Genomic DNA, 21,523 nt, shown 5'->3' on the forward strand with positions numbered 1-21,523 from the left:
ATATATATATATACATATATATATATATTAGTACAGGCCAAAAGTTTGGACATACCTTCTCATTTACAACACAACTGATGGTCCCATAAAGCAAGACATTCCACTAATCAACCCTGATAAGGCACACCTGTGAAGTGAAAACCATTTCAGGTGACTACCTCTTGAAGCTCATCGAGAGAATGCCAAGAGTGTGCAAAGCAGTAATCAGAGCAAAAGTTGGCTAATTTAAAGAAACTAGAGTATAAAACATGTTTTCAGTTATTTCACTTTTCAGTTACTGAATACACCTTCTCCTCATTCAATTTCTTTATTTTCATGACTATTTACATTGTAGATTGTCACTGAAGGCATCAAAACTATGAATGAACACATGTGGAGTTATGTACTTAACAAAAAAAGGTGAAATAACTGAAAACATGTTTTATATTATAGTTTCTTCAAAATAGCCACCCTTTGCTCTGATTAATGCTTTGCACACTCTTGGCATTCTCTCAATGAGCTTCAAGAGGTAATCACCTGAAATGGTTTTCACTTCACAGGTGTGCTTGAAGCTTATCGAGAGAATGCTAAGAGTGTGCAAAGCAGTAATCAGAGCAAAGGTTTTTTTTTTGGCTAACAACATGTTTTCTTGTATTTTTGTGGCAAGTCGTTTCAGACATTTAGGGTTTATGTCTACAGTATGTGCTTCATTGCAAACTCCATCGAAATGAACCGCACAGTGTATTTAAATGTGTTGGAACAAGAGATGTCCGATATTATCGGCAGTCCAATATTATCGGCCAATAAAGGCTTTAAAATGTAATATCAGAAATGATCGGTATCGGTTTCAAAAAGTAAAATTTATGACTTTTTAAAACGCCGCTATACAGAGTGGTACACGGACGTAGTGAGAAGTAAAGAGCGCCAATAAACCTTAAAGGCACTGCCTTTGCGTGCCGGCCCAATCACATAATATCTACGGCTTTTCACACACAGAAGTGAATGCAAGCATACTTGGTCAACAGCCATACAGGTCACACTGAGGGTGGTCGTATAAACAACTTTAACACTGTTACAAATATGCGCCACACTGTGAACCCACACCAAACAAGAATGACAAATACATTTCGGGAGAACACCCGTACCGTAACACAACATAAACACAACATAAACACAACAGAACAAATACCCAGAACCCCTTGCAGCACAAACTCTTCCGGGACGCTACAATATACACCCCCGTTAAAACAAAATTAGGCATAATAATGTGTTAATTCCACGACTGTATATATCGGTATCGGTTGATATCGGAATCGGTAATTAAGAGTTGGACAATATCGGATATCGGCAAAAAAGCCATTATCGGACATCTCTAGTTGGAACTGGTTGCAAGCAGCTATTTAACAGATGTGAAGCATTTAAGGCTCCTTTTTAATAGGTAATTTGAAGGAACATGTGATTTGTCCAGTGAAAGGTTGTACAAATGTTTTCAATGTAAAATCCTCATGTACCACTTACATGTCTCAGAAACACAGGCATTTTGCAGATAATAGTATTGGTGACAGGGCAGCGCGGTGTCACAGTGAGAAGGTCCTCGGTTCGATTCCCGGGCGAGGGATCTTTCTTTGAGGTGTTTGCATGATCTCCCTGTGACTGTGGGGGTTCTCTCCCAGTACTCTGGATTATAAAGACAATGCATTGAATGAGAAGGTATGTCCAAACTTTTGGCCTGTACTGGCTGTGAAGTTGTTTTATTGTCACCATTGATTATGTTGTATATCATTGCCAATAGAAGACACTGTGTAAGTCGTTCCCTACCCGTTCCACGGATACCACGTCACAGGAGCCAGGCGTGCCGTTTTAACAGAGTTTTAATCAATGTTCCCTCTAATTTTTCATGCAAAAACTCCCTGAGCATTCAGTGGAGCCCATGTGAGTAACATCAGACGTGCACACTGTGGCTACACCAGCAGCACACCTGTCCCAAACCTGACTAAATAACAAGTTCAATCTCCATCCATCCATCCGTTTTCTACCACTTGTCCCTTTCAGGGTCACGGGGGGTGCTGGAGCCTATCTCAGCTGCATTCAGGCGGAAGGCAGGGTACACCCTGGACAAGTCCCCACCTCATCGCAGGGCCAACACAGATAGACAGACAACATTCTCTTATTATTATAATCAAATGACAGCAGTCATTTCCATGAGGTTATTTTCTAATATAAGTGTTTAAGGCCCACTTACAATGACAATAACAAAAAATATTGTTTTCCATGAACTGTGTACTTGTATTGTTTGTCTGGGTGGAGGTCCTGCTTTGGAAATTATTTGTACCCCTTTCAGACATTGCCTTTAGTTCCCATTAAAACATTCACATGTTGCACAATGAGATGTAAGCAGGGGATCATGTGTACATTCCTGCAACTTCCTGTTTGTAAAAAATATATTTTTATTAGTATTTATTTAATATACTAACAACATTTCATGATTAATATTTATAAATTAAGATTCCTAATAAGTGACACTAGAATAAGCACACATTTGATTGGTAAATCCTAGTGTAATGACCTGGAATTACACTTTATGTGTGGTGTTGGAGTTGTCCGACTTTTTGTGTGGCTGTAAACGCATCACTGGCTAAGTGCCATATGTGCATGTGTTGGCGCAAGTGAGAAAGAGCGAGCGGCTGCTGTTGATATAACAAAGTTGATTTTGGTGTGGTTTGTACTGCAGAAAATGACCACTTTTGCTAGATATAATTTTTTTTGTACTAATGTTTTGGTGATATGTTTATGGCCGACAATAAAGAGTTTTGCTCAGTAAAGTGATCGATGGAATTCATGTCCTCAAAGCGTCTCGACAGACGTTACAATATTTGAACAATGATGGCGAAAACTGTTTTCTCTGTCGTGTCCGTGTGTCGAAAATTGTTATGCGCTTATTTAGGGACCGCAATGTCCCTTTGGGACAGAGGACCCTATTGTATTTGTAAGGTTCTATTATTATTATTCCGCCGCCTCTTTGAGCTGTAATTTGACCCCCTTAACATGCTTCAAAACTCACCATATTTGACACACACATCAAGACTGGCAAAAACTGCCATCTAATCAAAAAACCAAACCCCAAAACTCAAAATTATGCTCTAGCGCCCCCTAAGAAAAAACACAGACGTGCTTGTAACTTCCGGTAGAAATGTCGTAGAGACATGAAATAAAAACCTCTATGTAGGTCTGCCTTAGACCTAGATTTCATACGTTAACATCCTTCAGCAAAAATCAACAGGATTTTGGCAATTCCCCCTTCAAAACAAAAAGTTAGTAAAAACAGTCACTTTTGCCTCTTTGAGCTGTAATTTGACCCCTTTAACATGCTTCAAAACTCACCAAACTGGACACACACATCAGGACTGGCAGAAATTGCGATCTTATAAAAAACCCAACCCCAAAACTCAAAATTGCGCTCCAGCGCCCCCTAGGAAGAAAACACAGACACAACTGCTCCGAGGAAGAAAACTCAGACAAAACTGCCTGTAACTTCCAGTAGGAATGTCTTAGAGACATGAAACAAAAATCTCTATGTAGGTCTCACTTAGACCTACTTTTCATATATTGACAACCCCCAGCAAAAATCAACAGGAAGTTTGCAATTCCCCCTTCAAAACAAAAGTGTTGTAAAAACCGGTCACCTCTTTTCAAACATTATCTCCTCTGAGCGCGTTTGTCGTGTCGGCTTCAAACTAGCACAGGAGAGAGATTAAACCCTTCTGATTAAAAGTTGACCAAAGAGTTTTAATTACTGCTCCGGTTTGGAGTTTATGTGCCGTCAAAGTCGGTCCCGTCCATCGCTGCTTGCAGCTTTAATTTTTTATTTGATTTTGCGCGTTGCACAGATTTGCCGTGCGCAGAGGACGCTTGAGCAGTGCGCAATTGCACAGGCGCACACCTTAAAGGGAACATTGATCACCACGTACCACCTGTGAAATCTTATCACCTGCCAGCTGTGTCTCGCCACCCACCACTAGCCCAGTGATTTTCAACCTTTTTTGAAAGAAGGCACATTTTTTGTGTTGACAAAATCCGGAGGCACACCACCAGCAGAAATCATTAAACAACGAAACTTAGTTGACAGTAAAAAGTCGTCGCAATTGTTGGATATGAATTAAAACCATAACCAACTATGCATCAATATAGCTCTTGTCTCAAAGTAGGTGTACTGTCACCACCTGTCACATCACGCCGTGACTTATTTGGAGTTTTTTGCTGTTTTCCTGTGTGTAGTGTTTTACTCCTTGTCTTGCGCTCCAATTTTGGTGGCTTTTTCTCTTTTTTTGGTATTTTCCTGGAGCAGTTTCAAGTCTTCCTTTGAGCGATATTTCGCATCTACTTTGTTTTTATCCTTCTTCGTGGGGACATTGTCAATTGTCATGTCATGTTCGGATGTACATTGTGGACGCCATCTTTGCTCCACAGTAAGTCTTTGCTGTCGTCCAGCATTCTGTTTTTGTTTAACTTTGTAGCCAGTTCAGTTTTAGTTTCGTTCTGCATAGCCTTCCCTAAGCTTCAATGCCTTTTCTTAGGTGCACTCACCTTTTGTTTATTTTTAGTTTAAGCATTAGACACCCTTTTACCTGCACGCTGCCTCCCGCTGTTTCCGACATCTACAAAGCAATTAGCTACCTGCTGCCACCTACTGATATGGAAGAGTATTACACGGTTACTCTGCCGAGCTCTAGACAGCACCGACACTCAACAACAACACATAATTTACAGACTATAATTACTGGTTTGCAAAAAATATTTTTTACCCCAAATCGGTGAAATTAGATAATCTCCCACGGCACACCAGGCTGTATCTCACGGCACACTAGTGGTTGAAAAACACTGCACTAGCCGATGGTGCTCCGCCTTCAACACCATTGACAGAGGCGGTGACCTTTGCTCCTGCAGGCGCGTTGATCACACTCTCCCTCCACAGACACATTAAAAAAAAAAATCACATCAAAAGAAAGCATGTTTTCTCCGTATTAAAACGCCACAAATCTACCAATTTCACTTAAGTGAACTTTCTACCTTGGGGTTTTGTCACGCCTCCTTAAAGCCACTTATCATACCATTCTTACACCAAATAACTAGTTGTTCAAAATCAACTCCCAATGCTGGCACGCAAACATGATAATCACACACCTCCATCCACACACTGCTAAACATTCTGAAAGCAGTCTTGGCCCGGCTACTGCATATAAATTGTTCTTGACAGAATGCATGCGGCTATTAGAGGTGGTGGTGGGAGAGAAGGCTTCGATAGGGAAGCATTAGAGAGGAAGAGGAGGAGAGCTGAATAGAAGGTGATGAATGAGATGACCCTAAGGCAAAACAAAAAGGGCCAAACAGTAAGATGGAGAAGTGGATTCTAAATTACAAGGTGGCTCATGTCAGCGCGTGTAATTAGTAGCTTAGTCAGGTGTGGCGAACAGGACAGGATGTGGTTCAAAAAAAAAAAAAAAAAAAAAAAGAGGGGAAAAAAACAACAACATAAAGAAGACACAATGTGAACTCTGGCGAGTGGAGAAAAAGTGTGGGAGACGCAGCGGGAACACAGGGCGGGTTGTTTGCGACGTGTGGCGTGTCAAACGTGAGGATGATGTGCGAGGAAGCCTTCTCTTCTTGAATGGCTTGGCACGGCGCCAAGATAAATGTTGCTTTTGGGAGGACGGAGGGGGGACGAGAGTGAAAGCTGTGCTGAACGCAAGTAAGCACGAGGCGCGGAACAAGGCCCTATTGTGTCATGCGGGAGGAGCAAGTGTGAAACCCTGTAGTATGCGTCGAAAACAAAAACAACAACGCAGTGAAGTTGTGTAAATGGCAAATAAAAACAGAATACAATGATTTGCAAATCCTTTTCAACTTATATTCAATTGAAAAGACTGCAGAGACAAGATATTTAACGTTCCAACTTACAAACTTTGTTATTTTTTGCAAATATTAGCTCATTTGGAATTTGATGCCTGCAGCACGTTTCAAAAAAGCTGGCACAAGTGGCAAAAAAGACTGAGAAAGTTGAGGAATGCTCATCAAACACTTATTTGGAACATCCCACAGGGTGAACAGGCTAATTGGGAACAGGTAGGTGGGTGCCATGATTGGGTATAAAAGCAGCTTCCATGAAATGCTCAGTCGTTCACAAACAAGGACGGGGCGAGGGTCACCACTTTGTGAACAAAAATTGTCCAACAGTTTGAGAACAACATTTCTCAACGAGCTATTGCCAGAAATTTAGGGATTTCACCATCTACGGTCTGTAATATTATCAAAAGTTTCAGAGAATCTGGAGAAATCACTGCACGTAGGCGATGATATAACAAACCTTCGATCCCTCAGGCGGTACTGCATCAAAAAGCGACATCAGTGTGTAAAGGATATCACCACATGGGCTGAGGAACACTTCAGAAAACCACTGTCAGTAACGACAGTTTGTCGCTACATCTGTAAGTGCAAGTTAAAACTCTACTATGCAAAGTGAAAGCCATTTATCAACAACACCCAGAAACGGCGCCGGCTTTGCTGGGCCGGGGCTCATCTAAGATGGACTGATGCAAAGTGGAATGGTGTTCTGTGGTCTGACAAGTTCACATTATAAATTGTTTTTGGATACTGTGGACGTCGTGTCCTCCGGACAAAAGAGGAAAAGAACCATCCGGATTGTTATAGGCGCAAAGTTCAGAAGCCAGCATCTGTGATGGTATGGGGGTGTATTAGTGCCCAAGTGATGGGTAACTTACACATCTGTGAAGGCGCCATTAATGCTGAAAGGTACATACAGGTTTTGGAGCAACATATGTTGCCATCCAAGCAAGGTGTTTTTCATGGACGTCCCTGCTTATTTCAGCAAGACAATGCCAAGCCACATTCTGCACGTGTTACAACAACGTGGCTTCGTAGTAAAAGAGTGCGGGTACTAGACTGGCCTGTCTGTAGTCCAGACCTGTCTCCCATTGAAAATGTGTGGCGCATTATGAAGCCTAAAATACCACAATGGAGACTGTTGTACAACTTAAGCTGTACATCAAGCAAGAATGGGAAAGAATTCCACCTGAAAAGCTTAAAAAATTGGTCTCCTCAGTTCCCAAACGTTTACTGAGTGTTGTTAAAAGGAAAGGCCATGTAACACAGTGGTAAAAATGCCTCTGTGCCAACTGTTTTGCATGTGTTGCTGCCATTAAATTCTAAAGTAATGATTATTTCCCCCAAAAAATAAACTTTCTCAGTTCGAACATAAATTGAAAAGGATTTGCAAATCATTGTATTCTGTTTTTATTTACGATTTACACAACGTGCCAACTTCACTGGTTTTGGGTTTTGTAGAATGAATGCGATAGGTCCTCCCACCGGTTTTTGATGATATTGCGTAAAGGAAATAAACACATTGACTAGAAATACGCCACAAAGTCAGGAAAGTGATAGCATTGCATAATTAAATCATAGCAGTAAATCATTTAGACAAGTGTTCAGTTTGCCCTGCTAAAAAAAAAAAAAAGACGAGAAGAACATGTCAATCCATTTTTCATGCCAAACATCTATGTCAGGGGTGTCAAACTTGTTTCCATTGAGGGCCACATCGCAATTATGGTTGCCCTCAGGGGCCATGTTTAACAATGAGTAATATATGAATAAACATGTATATATATATATATATATATATATATATATATATATATATATATATATATATATATATATATATATATATATATAATATATAATACATGAACAATAGATATTTTTTACATAAGCTGCAAAAAAAATAAAAAAATTTACATTTTACTTTAAAAACTGGCAGCTCAGTCACCGGAATTTTACAGTAAAAGCAGTGGGTTTTTTTTTACAGCATATAAACAAATGGAATAAATGGAATAGAATGGAGAAACAATACCACTGTTTTCAGCGGTAAAATTAAAGCAACAGAGCTGCCAGTTTATTTATTTTTTTTTACAGTAAAATCTTGTTGTTTTAATGTTTTTTTTGTTTCTTTTTTAATGTGTTAATGTCCTACTGTATAAGAAAAAAAAACAGTACCAAAGTCGATTTTACGGTAAAAAAAAAACTCATTCGGCGGAATTTAACCGTAATATCTATTGTCAATGTTACAGTCTACAATTTGATTGATCATTTGTTTTGAATTCATAAGTCAAGCAGATATTTAAGTACAGTATTTATCTTTGTTTTAACAAAAAACATGTTTTGGAATATATGATAATATTTTGTAGAGATGTCCGATAATGGCTTTTTTTGCCGATATCCGATATTCCGACATTGTCCAACTCTTAAGTACCGATTCCGATATCAACCGATTCCGATATATACAGTCGTGGAATTAACACATTATTATGCCTAATGTTGTTGTGATGCCCCGCTGGATGCATTAAACAATGTAACAAGGTTTTCCAAAATAAATCAACTCAAGTTATGGAAAAAAATGCCAACATGGCACTGCCATATTTATCATTGAAGTCACAAAGTGCATTATTTTTTTTAACATGCCTCAAAACAGCAGCTTGGAAATTGGGACATGCTCTCCCTGAGAGAGCATGAGGAGGTTGAGGTGGGCGGGGTTGTGGGGGCGGGGTTTAGGGGTAGAGGATAGTGGGGGGTGTATATTGTAGCGTCCCGGAAGAGTTAGTGCTGCAAGGGATTCTGGGTATTTGTTCTGTTGTGTTACGGTGCGGAATGTGTTTGTCATTCTTGTTTGGTGTGGGTTCACAGTGTGGCGCATATTTGTAACAGTGTTAAAGTTGTTTATATGGCCACCCTCAGTGTGACCTGTATGGCTGTTGACCAAGTATGCGTGGCATTCAGTTGTGTGACTGAAAAGCCGTATATTATGTGATTGGGCCGGCACGCAAAGGCAGTGCCTTTAAGGTTTATTGGCGCTTTGTACTTCTCCCTACGTCCGTGTACCACTCCTTACAGCGGCGTTTTAAAAAGTCATACATTTTACTTTTTGAAGCCGATACCGATAATTTCCGATATTATATTTTAAAGCAGTTATTGGCCGATAATATCGGACATCTCTAATATTTTGATTTTGATAAAATTGAATTTTAAAAGCTATGCAATTGCATGCAGTACATAATTTTTAGGGATGTCCGATAATGGCTTTTTGCCGATATCCGATATTCCGATATTGTCCAACTCTTTAATTACCGATACCGATATCAACCGATACCGATATCAACCGATATATGCAGTCGTGGAAATAACACATTATTATGCCTAATTTGGTATGGTGAAGATAAGGTACTTTTAAAATTTTTTTATAAAATAAGATAAATAAATTAAAAACATTTTCTTGAATAAAAAAGAAAGTAAAACAATATATAAACAGTTACATAGAAACTAGTAATTAATGAAAATTAGTAAAATTAACTGTTAAAGGTTAGTACTATTAGTGGACCAGCAGCACGCACAATCATGTGTGCTTACGGACTGTATCCCTTGCAGACTGTATTGATATATATTGATATATAATGTAGGAACCAGAATATTAATAACAGAAAAAAACAACCCTTTTGTGTGAATGAGTGTAAATGGGGGAGGGAGGTTTTTTGGGTTGGTGCACTAATTGTAAGTGTATCTTGTGTTTTTTATGTTGATTTAATAAAACAAACAAACAAACAAAAACAACGATACCGATAATAAAAAAAACCCGATACCGAAAATTTCCGATATTACATTTTAACGCATTTATCGGCCGATAATATCGGACATCTCTAATAATTTTTAATGTCAAAAGGGAAACAACAAATATATTTAGTGGGGAAAAGATGAAGCATTTTATTAACACATATTATTTCCGGGCTTTCGCGGGCTACATAAAATAATATGGCGGGCCAGATTTGGCCTTGAGTTTGACACCTGTGGTCTATGTCGATCGACTCACCCTGGTTCACAATGCCAAAAAGTTACTTTCAAAACAGTCAAAATTTTGTGCCAAAAAATATTGTTTTCCGGAATTTTGTGACATATGCAAGTTGAACAGAATAGTAATCCAAATATATCAAGAATATGAATACTATTACAACTAAGTAATGAAATCACCATGAAATCTAATTCATGACAAGCCAAACTAGCAATAATACAGACCACGTGCAAAAATTAATTTTGCACTACTATTAAGTGCGTAAATTCTTCACAATTTCAGCAGAAATTGATCATGGATACACATTTGTGGCGATGTTAGAGCAGATTTTTCAACCACTGTGCCGCGGCACACTAGATATTGTCCGGTGTGCCGTGGGAAATTATGCAACTTCACCTAATTGGTCCAAAAAATATTTTTTGCAAATCAATAATTATAATCTGCAAATAATGTGCCGTTGCTTAATGTCTGTGCTGTGTAAAACTCGGCAGGGTAACCACGTAATACTCCATGTCAGTAGGTGGCAGCGGGTAGTTAACTGCTTTGTAAAAGTCGTAAAGTGTCAGGTGAGACGAGGATGGTTTGTTGTGATCCCAATATGCAGACCACATCGGGAGGCAGTGTGCAGGTAAAAAGGTATGTAATGCTTAAACCAAAAATTAACGAAAGGGAAAGGCAATGGCTATGCAAAACGAAAGTAAAACTGAACTGGCTACAAAGTAAACAGAAACAGAACGCTGGACGACAGCAAAAACTTGCTGCGTCCACAAAGTGCGTCCGTTCTTGACATGACAATCAACAATGTCCACACAAATAAGGATAGCAACAATGTAAATAGCCTTGCTTGCTAACACAAAGCAGGTGCGCGGAATAGCGCTCAAAGGAAAACATGAAACTGCTACAGGAAAACACCGACAAAACAGGAAGGGCCACCAAAATAACAGCGCAAGACAAGAACGGTTTGTTGTGATCCCAATATGCAGACCACATCGGGATGCAGTGTGCAGGTAAAAAAGGTATGCAATGCTTAAACCAAAAATTAACGAAAGGGAAAGGCAATGGCTATGCAAAACGAAATATAAACTAAACTGGCTACAAAGTAAACAGAAACAGAACGCTGGACGACAGCAAAAACTTGCTGCGTCCACAAAGTACGTCCGTTCTTGACATGACAATCAACAAAGTCCACACAAATAAGGATAGCAACAATGTAAATAGCCTTGCTTGCTAACACAAAGCAGGTGCGCGGAATAGCGCTCAAAGGAAAACATGAAACTGCTACAGGAAAACACCGACAAAACAGGAAGGGCCACCAAAATAACAGCGCAAGACAAGAACGGTTTGTTGTGATCCCAATATGCAGACCACATCGGGAGGCAGTGTGCAGGTAAAAAGGTATGTAATGCTTAAACCAAAAATTAACGAAAGGGAAAGGCAATGGCTATGCAAAACGAAAGTAAAACTGAACTGGCTACAAAGTAAACAGAAACAGAATGCTGGGCGACAGCAAAAACTTACTGCGTCCACAAAGTACGTCCGTTCTTGACATGACAATCAACAATGTCCACACAAATAAGAATAGCAACAATGTAAATAGCCTTGCTTGCTAACACAAAGCAGGTGCGCGGAATAGCGCTCAAAGGAAGACATGAAACTGCTACAGGAAAACACCGACAAAACAGGAAGGGCCACCAAAATAACAGCGCAAGACAAGAACGGTTTGTTGTGATCCCAATATGCAGACCACATCGGGAGGCAGTGTGCAGGTAAAAAGGTACGTAATGCTTAAACCAAAAATCAACGAAAGGGAAAGGCATTGGCTATGCAAAACGAAATATAAACTAAACTGGCTACAAAGTAAACAGAAACAGAACGCTGGACGACAGCAAAAACTTACTGCGTCCACAAAGTACGTCCGTTCTTGACATGACAATCAACAATGTCCACACAAATAAGGATAGCAACAATGTAAATAGCTTTGCTTGCTAACGCAAAGCTGTAGCGCGGAACAGCGCTCAAAGGAAGACATGAAACTGCTACAGGAAAACACCAACAAAACAGGAAGGGCCACCAAAATAACAGCGCAAGACAAGAACAGTTTGTTTTAATCCCAATATGCAGACCACATCGGGAGGCAGGGTGCAGGTAAAAAGGTATGTAATGCTTAAACCAAAAATTAACGAAAGGGAAAGGCAATGGCTATGCAAAATGAAAGTAAAACTGAACTGGCTACAAAGTAAACAGAAACAGAACGCTGGACGACAGCAAAAAACTTGCTGCGTCCACAAAGTACGTCCGTTTTTGACATGACAATCAACAATGTCCACACAAATAAGGATAGCAACAATGTAAATAGCCTTGCTTGCTAACACAAAGCAGGTGCGCGGAATAGCGCTCAAAGGAAGACATGAAACTGCTACAGGAAAACACCAACAAAACAGGAAGGGCCACCAAAATAACAGCGCAAGACAAGAACGGTTTGTTGTGATCCCAATATGCAGACCACATCGGGAGGCAGTGTGCAGGTAAAAAGGTATGTAATGCTTAAACCAAAAATTAACGAAAGGGAAAGGCAATGGCTATGCAAAACGAAAGTAAAACTGAACTGGCTACAAAGTAAACAGAAACAGAACGCTGGACGACAGCAAAAACTTGCTGTGTCCACAAAGTACGTCCGTTTTTGACATGACAATCAACAATGTCCACACAAATAAGGATAGCAACAATGTAAATAGCCTTGCTTGCTAACACAAAGCAGGTGCGCGGAATAGTGCTCAAAGGAAGACACCGACAAAACACCGACAAAACAGGAAGGGCCACCAAAATAACAGCGCAAGACAAGAACTAAAGCACAGGAAAACACTAACAAACTCAAAATAAGGCATGACGACCTGGTGGAGTTTAATTTTTTTTAATGTTTTCTGCTGGTAATGTGCCTCTGGATTTTTTAAATGAGAAAAATGTGCCTTGCCTCAAAAAGGGTTGAAAAACTTTGTGTTAGAGCATGGGTGTCAAACTTTGGCCCCCGGGCCAAATTTGGCCCGCCGTGTAATTTCGCTTGGCCCGTGAGGTGATATCAAATTAACACCAGAGCTGGCCCGCCGATTATAAACAGCGGCGGTGCCGCGGTACACCGCTAATTCACATACTTGCCAAACCTCCCGGGAGACTCCCAAATGTCAGTGCCTCTCCCGAGAATTGTAACGTCCCCTTTTCGTCCAGTCCAACGAGTGCTGGCTCAGTTACATAATAAGTGCGACTTTGGCACACACACAGAAGTGAATGCAACTCATACTTGATCTTCAGCGATACAGGTTACACTGAGGGTGCCAGTATAAGGAGGGGGGGGGGGGGGGGGGGGGGGGGGGTAGAACATCCACACAATAACACAACATAAACACAACAAAACAAATACCCAGAATCCCATGCAATATACACCACCGCTACCACCAAACCCCGCCCCCTCCAACCCCGCCCACCTCAACCGACGCACGGAGGGGGGGGGGGGGGGGGGTAGCGGGGGTGTATTTTGCAGCGTCCCGGAAGAGTTAGTGCTGCAAAGGGTTCTGGGTATTTGTTCTGTTGTGTTTATGTTGTGTTACTGTGCGGATGTTCTCCCAAAATGTGTTTGTCATTCTTGTTTGGTGTGGATTCACAGGGTGACGTATATTTCTAACAGTGCAAAAGTTGTTTATACGGCCACCCTCGGTGTAAACTGTATCGCTGTTGATGAAGTTAAAGTTAAAGTTAAAGTACCAATGATTGTCACACACACACACTAGGTGTGGCGAAATTATTCTCTGCATTTGACCCATCACCCTTGGTCACCCCCTGGGAGGTGAGGGGAGCAGTGGGCAGCAGCGGTGGCCGCGCCCGGGAATCATTTTTGGTGATTTAACCCCCAATTCCAACCCTTGATGCTGAGTGCCAAGCAGGGAGGTAATAGGTCCCATTTTTATAGTCTTTGGTATGACTCGGCCGGGGTTTGAACTCACAACCTACCGATCTCAGGGCGGACACTCTAACTACTAGGCCACTGAGTAGGTCCACTAGGCCACTGATGCTTTGCATTTACGTGTGTGTGCGTACAGAAGCCGCTCATATCTTGTGACTGGGCGGGCACGTTGTTAGAAGGGATGAAAAGCGGACGTGACGACAGCTCGTAGAGGACGTTAAGAGCAGTGCCTGTAAGGCACGCTCCCAAGACTGTGGAATACGAGATATAATGACTGATGAACACCTTCGTTCGATAATGAAGGTTGCCTCAGCTCAAAGCCTGAGCCCCGACATTAATGATAGCATCCAAGAAATGATGGCAAGTGTCTGGCTCGGGCACATCAGATTAGATGTGTTGCAAACTGAGCAGTTTAAAGTACTTAATGGTTGGTTTATTCATTATTTTATTTTCAAATTTATTAGCCTGTGGAAAAAGTTAATGTTGATATTTACCTCAGAAGGCTGCAAATAGAAAAGAGGCATTCAATTTTTATTTAAATTGTATTTGATATGCCATTGATATTTTTTAATTATTATTATTATTATTATTATTATTATTTGAAACTCGATTTTGCATGTCACTATAAAGTTATATAAGCCTTGCTTGTTCAATATTCAATGCAAAACTTGTTTGGGTCCCTATCAAAAAGGTTAATTTGTTCAGCCTTGGCCCGCGGCTTTGTTCAGTTTTAAATTTTGGCCCACTCTGTATTTGAGTTTGACACCCCTGTGTTAGAGGATCGTTGCAACAGTGTTTGCAAGGTCATCCAACATGCAAGAGTTGTGTATTATTGAGTAAAAGGAAGTTACTTCCAAGACGTTACTTGCCCAATGTCACCTTTAAGCACTTGCTTGCGAGTAAGCTGAGTCAGCATCTTTTAAAAAAGGTATGGTTTTTGTCGTTTCTAGCTTATAAATGTCGCTACGATGTTGAATCATCGTGATAAATAACGCCAAAGCATGAAATCGTAAGGTCCTCGCACTTGTTTTGGAAGCCTCTGAACGCCGTGTTTTGCAGTCTTTTTTTTGAAAAGATTGGCTACATTGTGACGCCACTACGTTTTGGGACATGAAGTAAAACTATCAGACAGAGGGAGAGGAGCTTCTCCACCTCTTCTTCAGGCTTTGAGAATGTAATGGCAGCTCCCTGGAGCTTTGTGGGTCATTCATTGGTGTCTAATGCCCTCCTTTTTGTTGTCATGTCTATTGAATAAATACCTCTGTGTTTATTTGTCTTTACGACATTTTACACGGGACTGTTTTTGTCAAGACTGGCCAAAACAAAATTGGATTGGCCTTCTAAACTCCGACGAGAAAAGACCGCAACATTGCAACTTGGTTTGAGGAAGCACAAGAAAAGGTAGGATAAAGTATCCCTTTTTTTTTTTTTAGTGTGCAGGTGTACCTAATGTTGTGATATAATAAATATGTGACCGAGTGACTCTATATAATACATATGACGTTCATTTTCGACTGTGTTCGTCTTCCAAGAAATATATTTAAAGGGGAACATTATCACAATTTCAGAAGGGTTAAAACCATTACAAATCAGTTCCCAGTGGCTTATTATATTTTTCGAAGATTTTTTTCAAAATTTTACCCACCATGCAATATCCCTAAAAAAAGCTTCAAAGTGCCTGATTTTAACCATCGTTATAAACACCCGTCCATTTTCCTCTGACGTCACATAGTGAAGCCAACACAAACAAACATGGCGGAAAGAACAGCAAGCTATAGCGACATTAGCTCAGATTCAGACTCGGATTTCAGCGGCTTAAGCGATTCAACAGATTACGAATGTATTGAAACGGATGGTTGTAGTGTGGAGGCAGGTAGCGAAAACGAAATTGAAGAAGAAACTGAAGCTATTGAGCCATATCGGTTTGAACCGTATGCAAGCGAAACCGACGAAAACGACACGACAGCCAGCGACACGGGAGAAAGCGAGGACGAATTCGGCGATCGCCTTCTAACCAACGATTGGTATGTGTTTGTTTGGCATTAAAGGAAACTAACAACTATGAACTAGGTTTACAGCATATGAATTTTCATCAATTAATATATTCTGTAGACATACCCTCATCCGCGCTCTTTTCCTGAAAGCTGATCTGTCCAGTTTTGGAGTTGATGTCAGCAGGCCAGGGAAGCTCGGGTCGATAGGGGGTTTAGCTCGCTCGTCTGCGGGAACAAACTGCCGCCATTGCTTGCCGTGCTACCGAGTTCCTTTGTCCCTGAATTGCTCACACACTCCGGCAGATTCAATGGGGGTCTGGCGGCAGATTTCTTTGACTTTATCGTTGGAAATGCATCTGCTTTGAGTGTCGCAGGATATCCACACATTCTTGCCATCTCTGTCGTAGCATAGCTTTCGTTGGTAAAGTGTGCGGAACAAACGTCCAATTTCTTGCCACTCTCGCATCTTTGGGCCACTGGTGCAACTTGAATCCGTCCCTGTTTGTGTTGTTACACCCTCCGACAACACACCGACGAGGCATGATGTCTCCAAGGTACGGAAAACAGTCGAAAAAACGGAAAATAACAGAGCTGATTTGACTCGGTGTTTAAGAAAATGGCGGATTGCTTCCCGATGTGACGCCGCGTTGTGACGTCATCGCTCCGAGAGCGAATATTAGAAAGGCGTTTAATTAGCCAAAATTCACCCATTTAGAGTTCGGAAATCGGTTAAAAAAATATATGGTCTTTTTTCTGCAACATCAAGGTACATATTGACGCTTACATAGGTCTGGTGATAATGTTCCCCTTTAAACAGTGTACTTATTCAACACCTCAATTATGATACTTTTGGAGAGGGTGGGGTGTGGTTTCATTTGCAACCTGAAAACGTCCATAAACGAACATCTTGCAGACATACACAGAAAGTAAAAAACCCAAAACCAGTGAAGTTGGCACGTTGTGTAATTCGTAAATAAAAACAGAATACAATGATTTGCGAATCCTTTTCAACTTATATTCAATTGAATGGACTGCAAAGACAATATATTTAATGTTCCAACTGAGAAAAGTAATTTTTTTTTTTTTACAAATAATCATTAACTTAGAATTTAATGGCAGCAACACATTGCAAAAAAGTTGGCACAGGGGCATTTTTACCACTGTGTTACATGGCCTTTCCTTTTAACAACACTCAGTAAACGTTTAGGAACTGAGGAGACCAATTTTTTAAGCTTTTCAGGTGGAATTATTTCCCATTCTTGCTTGATGTACAGCTTAAGTTGTTCAACAGTCCGGGGGTCTCCGTTGTGGTATTTTAGGCTTCATAATGCGCCACACATTTTCAATGGGAGACAGGTATGGACTATAGGCAGGCCAGTCTAGTACCCGCACTCTTTTACTATGAAGCCACGCTGTTCTAACACGTGGCTTGGCACTGTCTTGCTGAAATAAGCAGGGGCGTCCATGATAACGTTGCTTGGAAGGCAACATATGTTGCTCCAAAACCTGTATGTACCTTTCAGCATTAATGGTGCCTTCACAGATGTGTAAGTTACCCATGCCTTGGGCATTAATACACCCCCATACCATCACAGATGCTGGCTTTTTAACTTTGCGACTATAATAGTCCGAATGGTTCTTTTCCTCTTTGCTCCGGAGGACCCGACGTCCACAGTTTCTGAAAACAATTTGAAATGTGGACTCGTCAGACCACAGAACACTTTTCCATCTTAAATGAGCTCAGGCGCTTCTGGGTGTTGTTGATAAATGGCTTTCGCTTTGCATCGTGAAGTTTTAACTTGCACTTACAGATGTAGCGACAAACTGTTACTGGCAGTGGTTTTCTGAAGTGTTCCTGAGCCCATGCGGTGATATCCTTTACACACTGATGTCGTACCGCCTGAGAGATCGAAAGTCACGGGCATTCAATGTTACGTGCAGTGATTTCTCCAGATTCTCTGAACCTTTTGATGATATTACGGACAGTAGATGGTGAAATCCCTAAATTCCTTGCAATAGCTGGTTGAGAAATGTTGTTCTTCAACTGTTCGACAATTTGCTCACGCATTTGTTGACAAAGTGGTGACTCTCGTCCCATCATTGTTTGTGAATGACTGAGCATTTCATGGAAGCTGCTTTTATACCCAATCATGGCACCCACCTGTTCCCAATTAGCCTGCTCACCTGTGGGATGTTCCAAATAAGTGTTTGATGAGCGTTCCTCAACTTTCTCAGCCTTTTTTGCCACTTGTGCCAGCTTTTTTGAAACATGTCGCAGGCATCAAATTCCAAATGAGTTAATATTGAACAAATATTTAAAAATAACAAAGTTTCCCAGTTCGAACGTTAAGTATCTTGTCTTTGCAGTCTATTCAATTGAATATAAATTGAAAAGGATTTTCAAATCATTGTATTCTGTTTTTATTTACGATTTACACAACGTGCCAACTTCACTGGATTTGGGTTTTGTACATTGGTTATAAATTTGATTGTGGAGCCAAATTTACACCAAAGCATGTCCAATGGGTGTTTTTTAGGCCAGGGGGGGTCTCCGGGTGCTCCGGTTTACCTCCCACCTCCAAAAACATGCACCTGGGGATCGATTGATTGGCAACACTAAATTGGCCCTAGTGTGTGAATGTTGTCTGTCTACATAATACAGCTGGGATAGGCTCCAGCACCCCCCTGCGACCCCGAGAAGGACAAGCGGTATAAAATGGATGGATAGATGGGTGTGAATGGGAGGGTGAATGCTCGTCTGTCTATCTGTCTATCTATTATTTTTTTTTTGCTGCAGCTGTTACATATACTATAATATTGTACATGGTAATTGGGATTTATTCTATATTGTATATATTATATACAAATATAAGATAATATAATACATCAGTATGAATTATATACTGTATATATAATATGTAAATATAACATGTATGTTATATTTTATATTGCTACTATTGTACATTTTTAGTCTACTTTATACTCAATCAATCAATGTTTATTTATATAGCCTTAATTCAGAAGTGTCTCAAAGGGCTGCACAAGCCACAACGACATCCTCGGTTCAGATCCCACATCAGGGCAAGGAAAAACTCAACCCAGTGAGATGACAATGAGAAACCTTGGAGAGGACCGCAGATGTGGGTGACCTCCCCTTCCCCCCCGGATGCGATGGACGTCAAGTGGGTCTAGCATAATATTGTGAAAGTCCAGTCCATAGTGGATCTAACATAATAGTGAGAGTCCAGTCCATAGTGGGTCTAGCATAATAGTGAGAGTCCAGTCCATAGTGGGTCTAGCATAATATTGTGAAAGTCCAGTCCATAGTGGATCTAACATAATAGTGAGAGTCCAGTTCATAGTGGATCTAAAATAATAGTGAGAGTCCAGTCCATAGTGGATCTAACATAATAGTGAGAGTCCAGTCCATAGTGGATCTAACATAATAGTGAGAGTCCAGTCCATAGTGGGTCTAGCATAATATTGTGAAAGTCCAGTCCATAGTGGATCTAACATAATAGTGAGAGTCCAGTTCATAGTGGATCTGACATAATAGTGAGAGTCCAGTCCATAGTGGATCTAACATAATAGTGAGAGTCCAGTCCATAGTGGATCTAACATAATAGTGAGAGTCTAGTCCATAGTGGGTCTAGCATAATATTGTGAAAGTCCAGTCCATAGTGGATCTAACATAATAGTGAGAGTCCAGTCCATAGTGGATCTAACATAATAGTGAGAGTCCAGTTCATAGTGGATCTAACATAATAGTGAGATTCCAGTCCATAGTGGATCTAACATAATAGTGAGAGTCCAGTCCATAGTGGATCTAACATAATAGTGAGAGTCCAGTCCATAGTGGGTCTAGCATAATATTGTGAAAGTCTAGTCCATAGTGGATCTAACATAATAGTGAGAGTCCAGTTCATAGTGGATCTAACATAATAGTGAGAGTCCAGCCCTTAGTGGATCTAACATAATAGTGAGAGTCCAGTCCATAGTGGATCTAACATAATAGTGAGAGTCCAGTCCATAGTGGGTCTAACATAACAGTGAAAGTCCAGTCCATAGTGGATCTAACATAATAGTGAGAGTCCAGTCCATAATGGGTCTAGCATAATATTGTTAAAGTCCAGTCCATAGTGGATCTAACATAATAGTGAGAGTCCAGTCCATAGTGGATCTAACATAATAGTGAGAGTCCAGTCCATAGTGGATCTAACATAATAGTGAGAGTCCAGTCCATAGTGGGTCTAGCATAATATTGTGAAAGTCCAGTCCATAGTGGATCTAACATAATAGCGAGAGTCCAGTCCATAGTGGGGCCAGCAGGAGACCATCCCTAGCGGAGACAGGTCAGCAGCGCAGAGATGTGCCCAACCGATGCACAGGCGAGCGGTCCACCCTGGGTCCCGACTCTGGACAGCCAGCACTTCATCCATGGCCACCGGACCTGTGCCCCCCCCCTGCATTATCCTTTCCATCCTTTGTAACTGAGCTACTGTGTGGAACAATTTCCCTTGTGGATCAATAAAGTTTGTCTAAGTCTATCTGTGTTGGCCCGGTGGCGACTTGTCCTGGGTGTACTCCGCCTTCCGTCCGAATGCAGCCGCGATGGGCTCCAGTCCCGCCCGTACTGACCCCCGACAGCTTTTTTTTCGACATACAATCGTAAACATTCCTTTCAGTTTCACGCTGAACGTTGAACCTAATTACTGTTCGCTATAACCGCCTCTGGCAGACGTTCAAGTGACATCGCCTGTCACTTACTTCATTCTACTCGCCGGGCGCCAAAATGATGTCACCTTCTATTAGCGGCCATCACTTCCGAACTCCGCGTTGGCACGCTCAAGTGGATGTTTGGAAGAATGAAGACGTATGTGGTCTGATCCGGACATAGCTGCGTGACAGCCCCCACCACCTTTGGAGAAAGCCTCACGCCTTCGGGGCAAGAGAGTGACACACACACACACACACACACACACACACACACACACACACACACACACACACACACACACACACACTGAGGAGGAGTCATGGGGCAAAAGGGGAGGAGGAAAAGGGAGTGTATAGTCACAAACAGGTAGAAAGAGAGATAGGGAGCGAGCGAAAAAGAGAGAGAGAGAGATAGTGAATGAGAAACAGAAAGATTTAGAGAGGGGAAGGAGACACTGGTTGCTCACACACACTCACGCTCTCCACACAGCCTCACTTATGTGTGGCTCCTCTCAAGGCTTCACAGTAAGTGTACTCTTTACATTCACTATTAATTATAATATACCAGAGGAGGATGTTTTTTTTTGTTTTTTTTAATTTCCATCACTCTGAGGTGGGCATATAGAGACAAAGGGCGTCCTCATTATATTACAGCTGTGTGTGGCGTTGACTCATGTCTCCATTTTTACGACATAATTTCTGCCCTGTCACCGACAGCTCTCGGGGTTTCGGAGTGAGTTGTCACCATTTGTGACAACTCATTCCGAGGCGCAAAATTATTTAGACAGCGAAACAGGGTGAAAAGTTGTTGCCCTTTATTAGTAGGCCTACTCATTGTTCATTTTATTTGACTTTTGTTGTTATAAAGTAATGCAATTTGTATGCCAACTTCAATATTAAAACAATAGTAACCCTAGAAAATGAGTATAGTACATAAAATGTGCAAACTTAAATAAAATAAAAAAA

At 41.0% G+C, this 21,523-nt stretch overlaps 2 protein-coding genes across 2 annotated transcripts in view; one reads left to right on the forward strand and one right to left on the reverse strand.

The window, feature by feature from the left end:
- Window positions 1–21,523, reverse strand: part of prep (prolyl endopeptidase) — a 165,894-nt gene that overhangs the window by 82,069 nt on the left and 62,302 nt on the right. The window lies entirely within an intron of this gene.
- prdm1c (PR domain containing 1c, with ZNF domain) overlaps window positions 21,006–21,523 on the forward strand; it is a 44,347-nt gene continuing 43,829 nt past the window's right edge. Inside the window, exon 1 of the mRNA XM_061986790.2 lies at window positions 21,006–21,082. Within this exon, the coding sequence (XP_061842774.2) occupies window positions 21,056–21,082 (27 nt within the window). The 5' untranslated portion in view covers window positions 21,006–21,055. The remainder of the gene's footprint in view (window positions 21,083–21,523) is intronic.

Source organism: Nerophis lumbriciformis, linkage group LG26, assembly GCF_033978685.3.
Source record: "Nerophis lumbriciformis linkage group LG26, RoL_Nlum_v2.1, whole genome shotgun sequence".
Classification (NCBI taxonomy): domain Eukaryota; kingdom Metazoa; phylum Chordata; class Actinopteri; order Syngnathiformes; family Syngnathidae; genus Nerophis; species Nerophis lumbriciformis.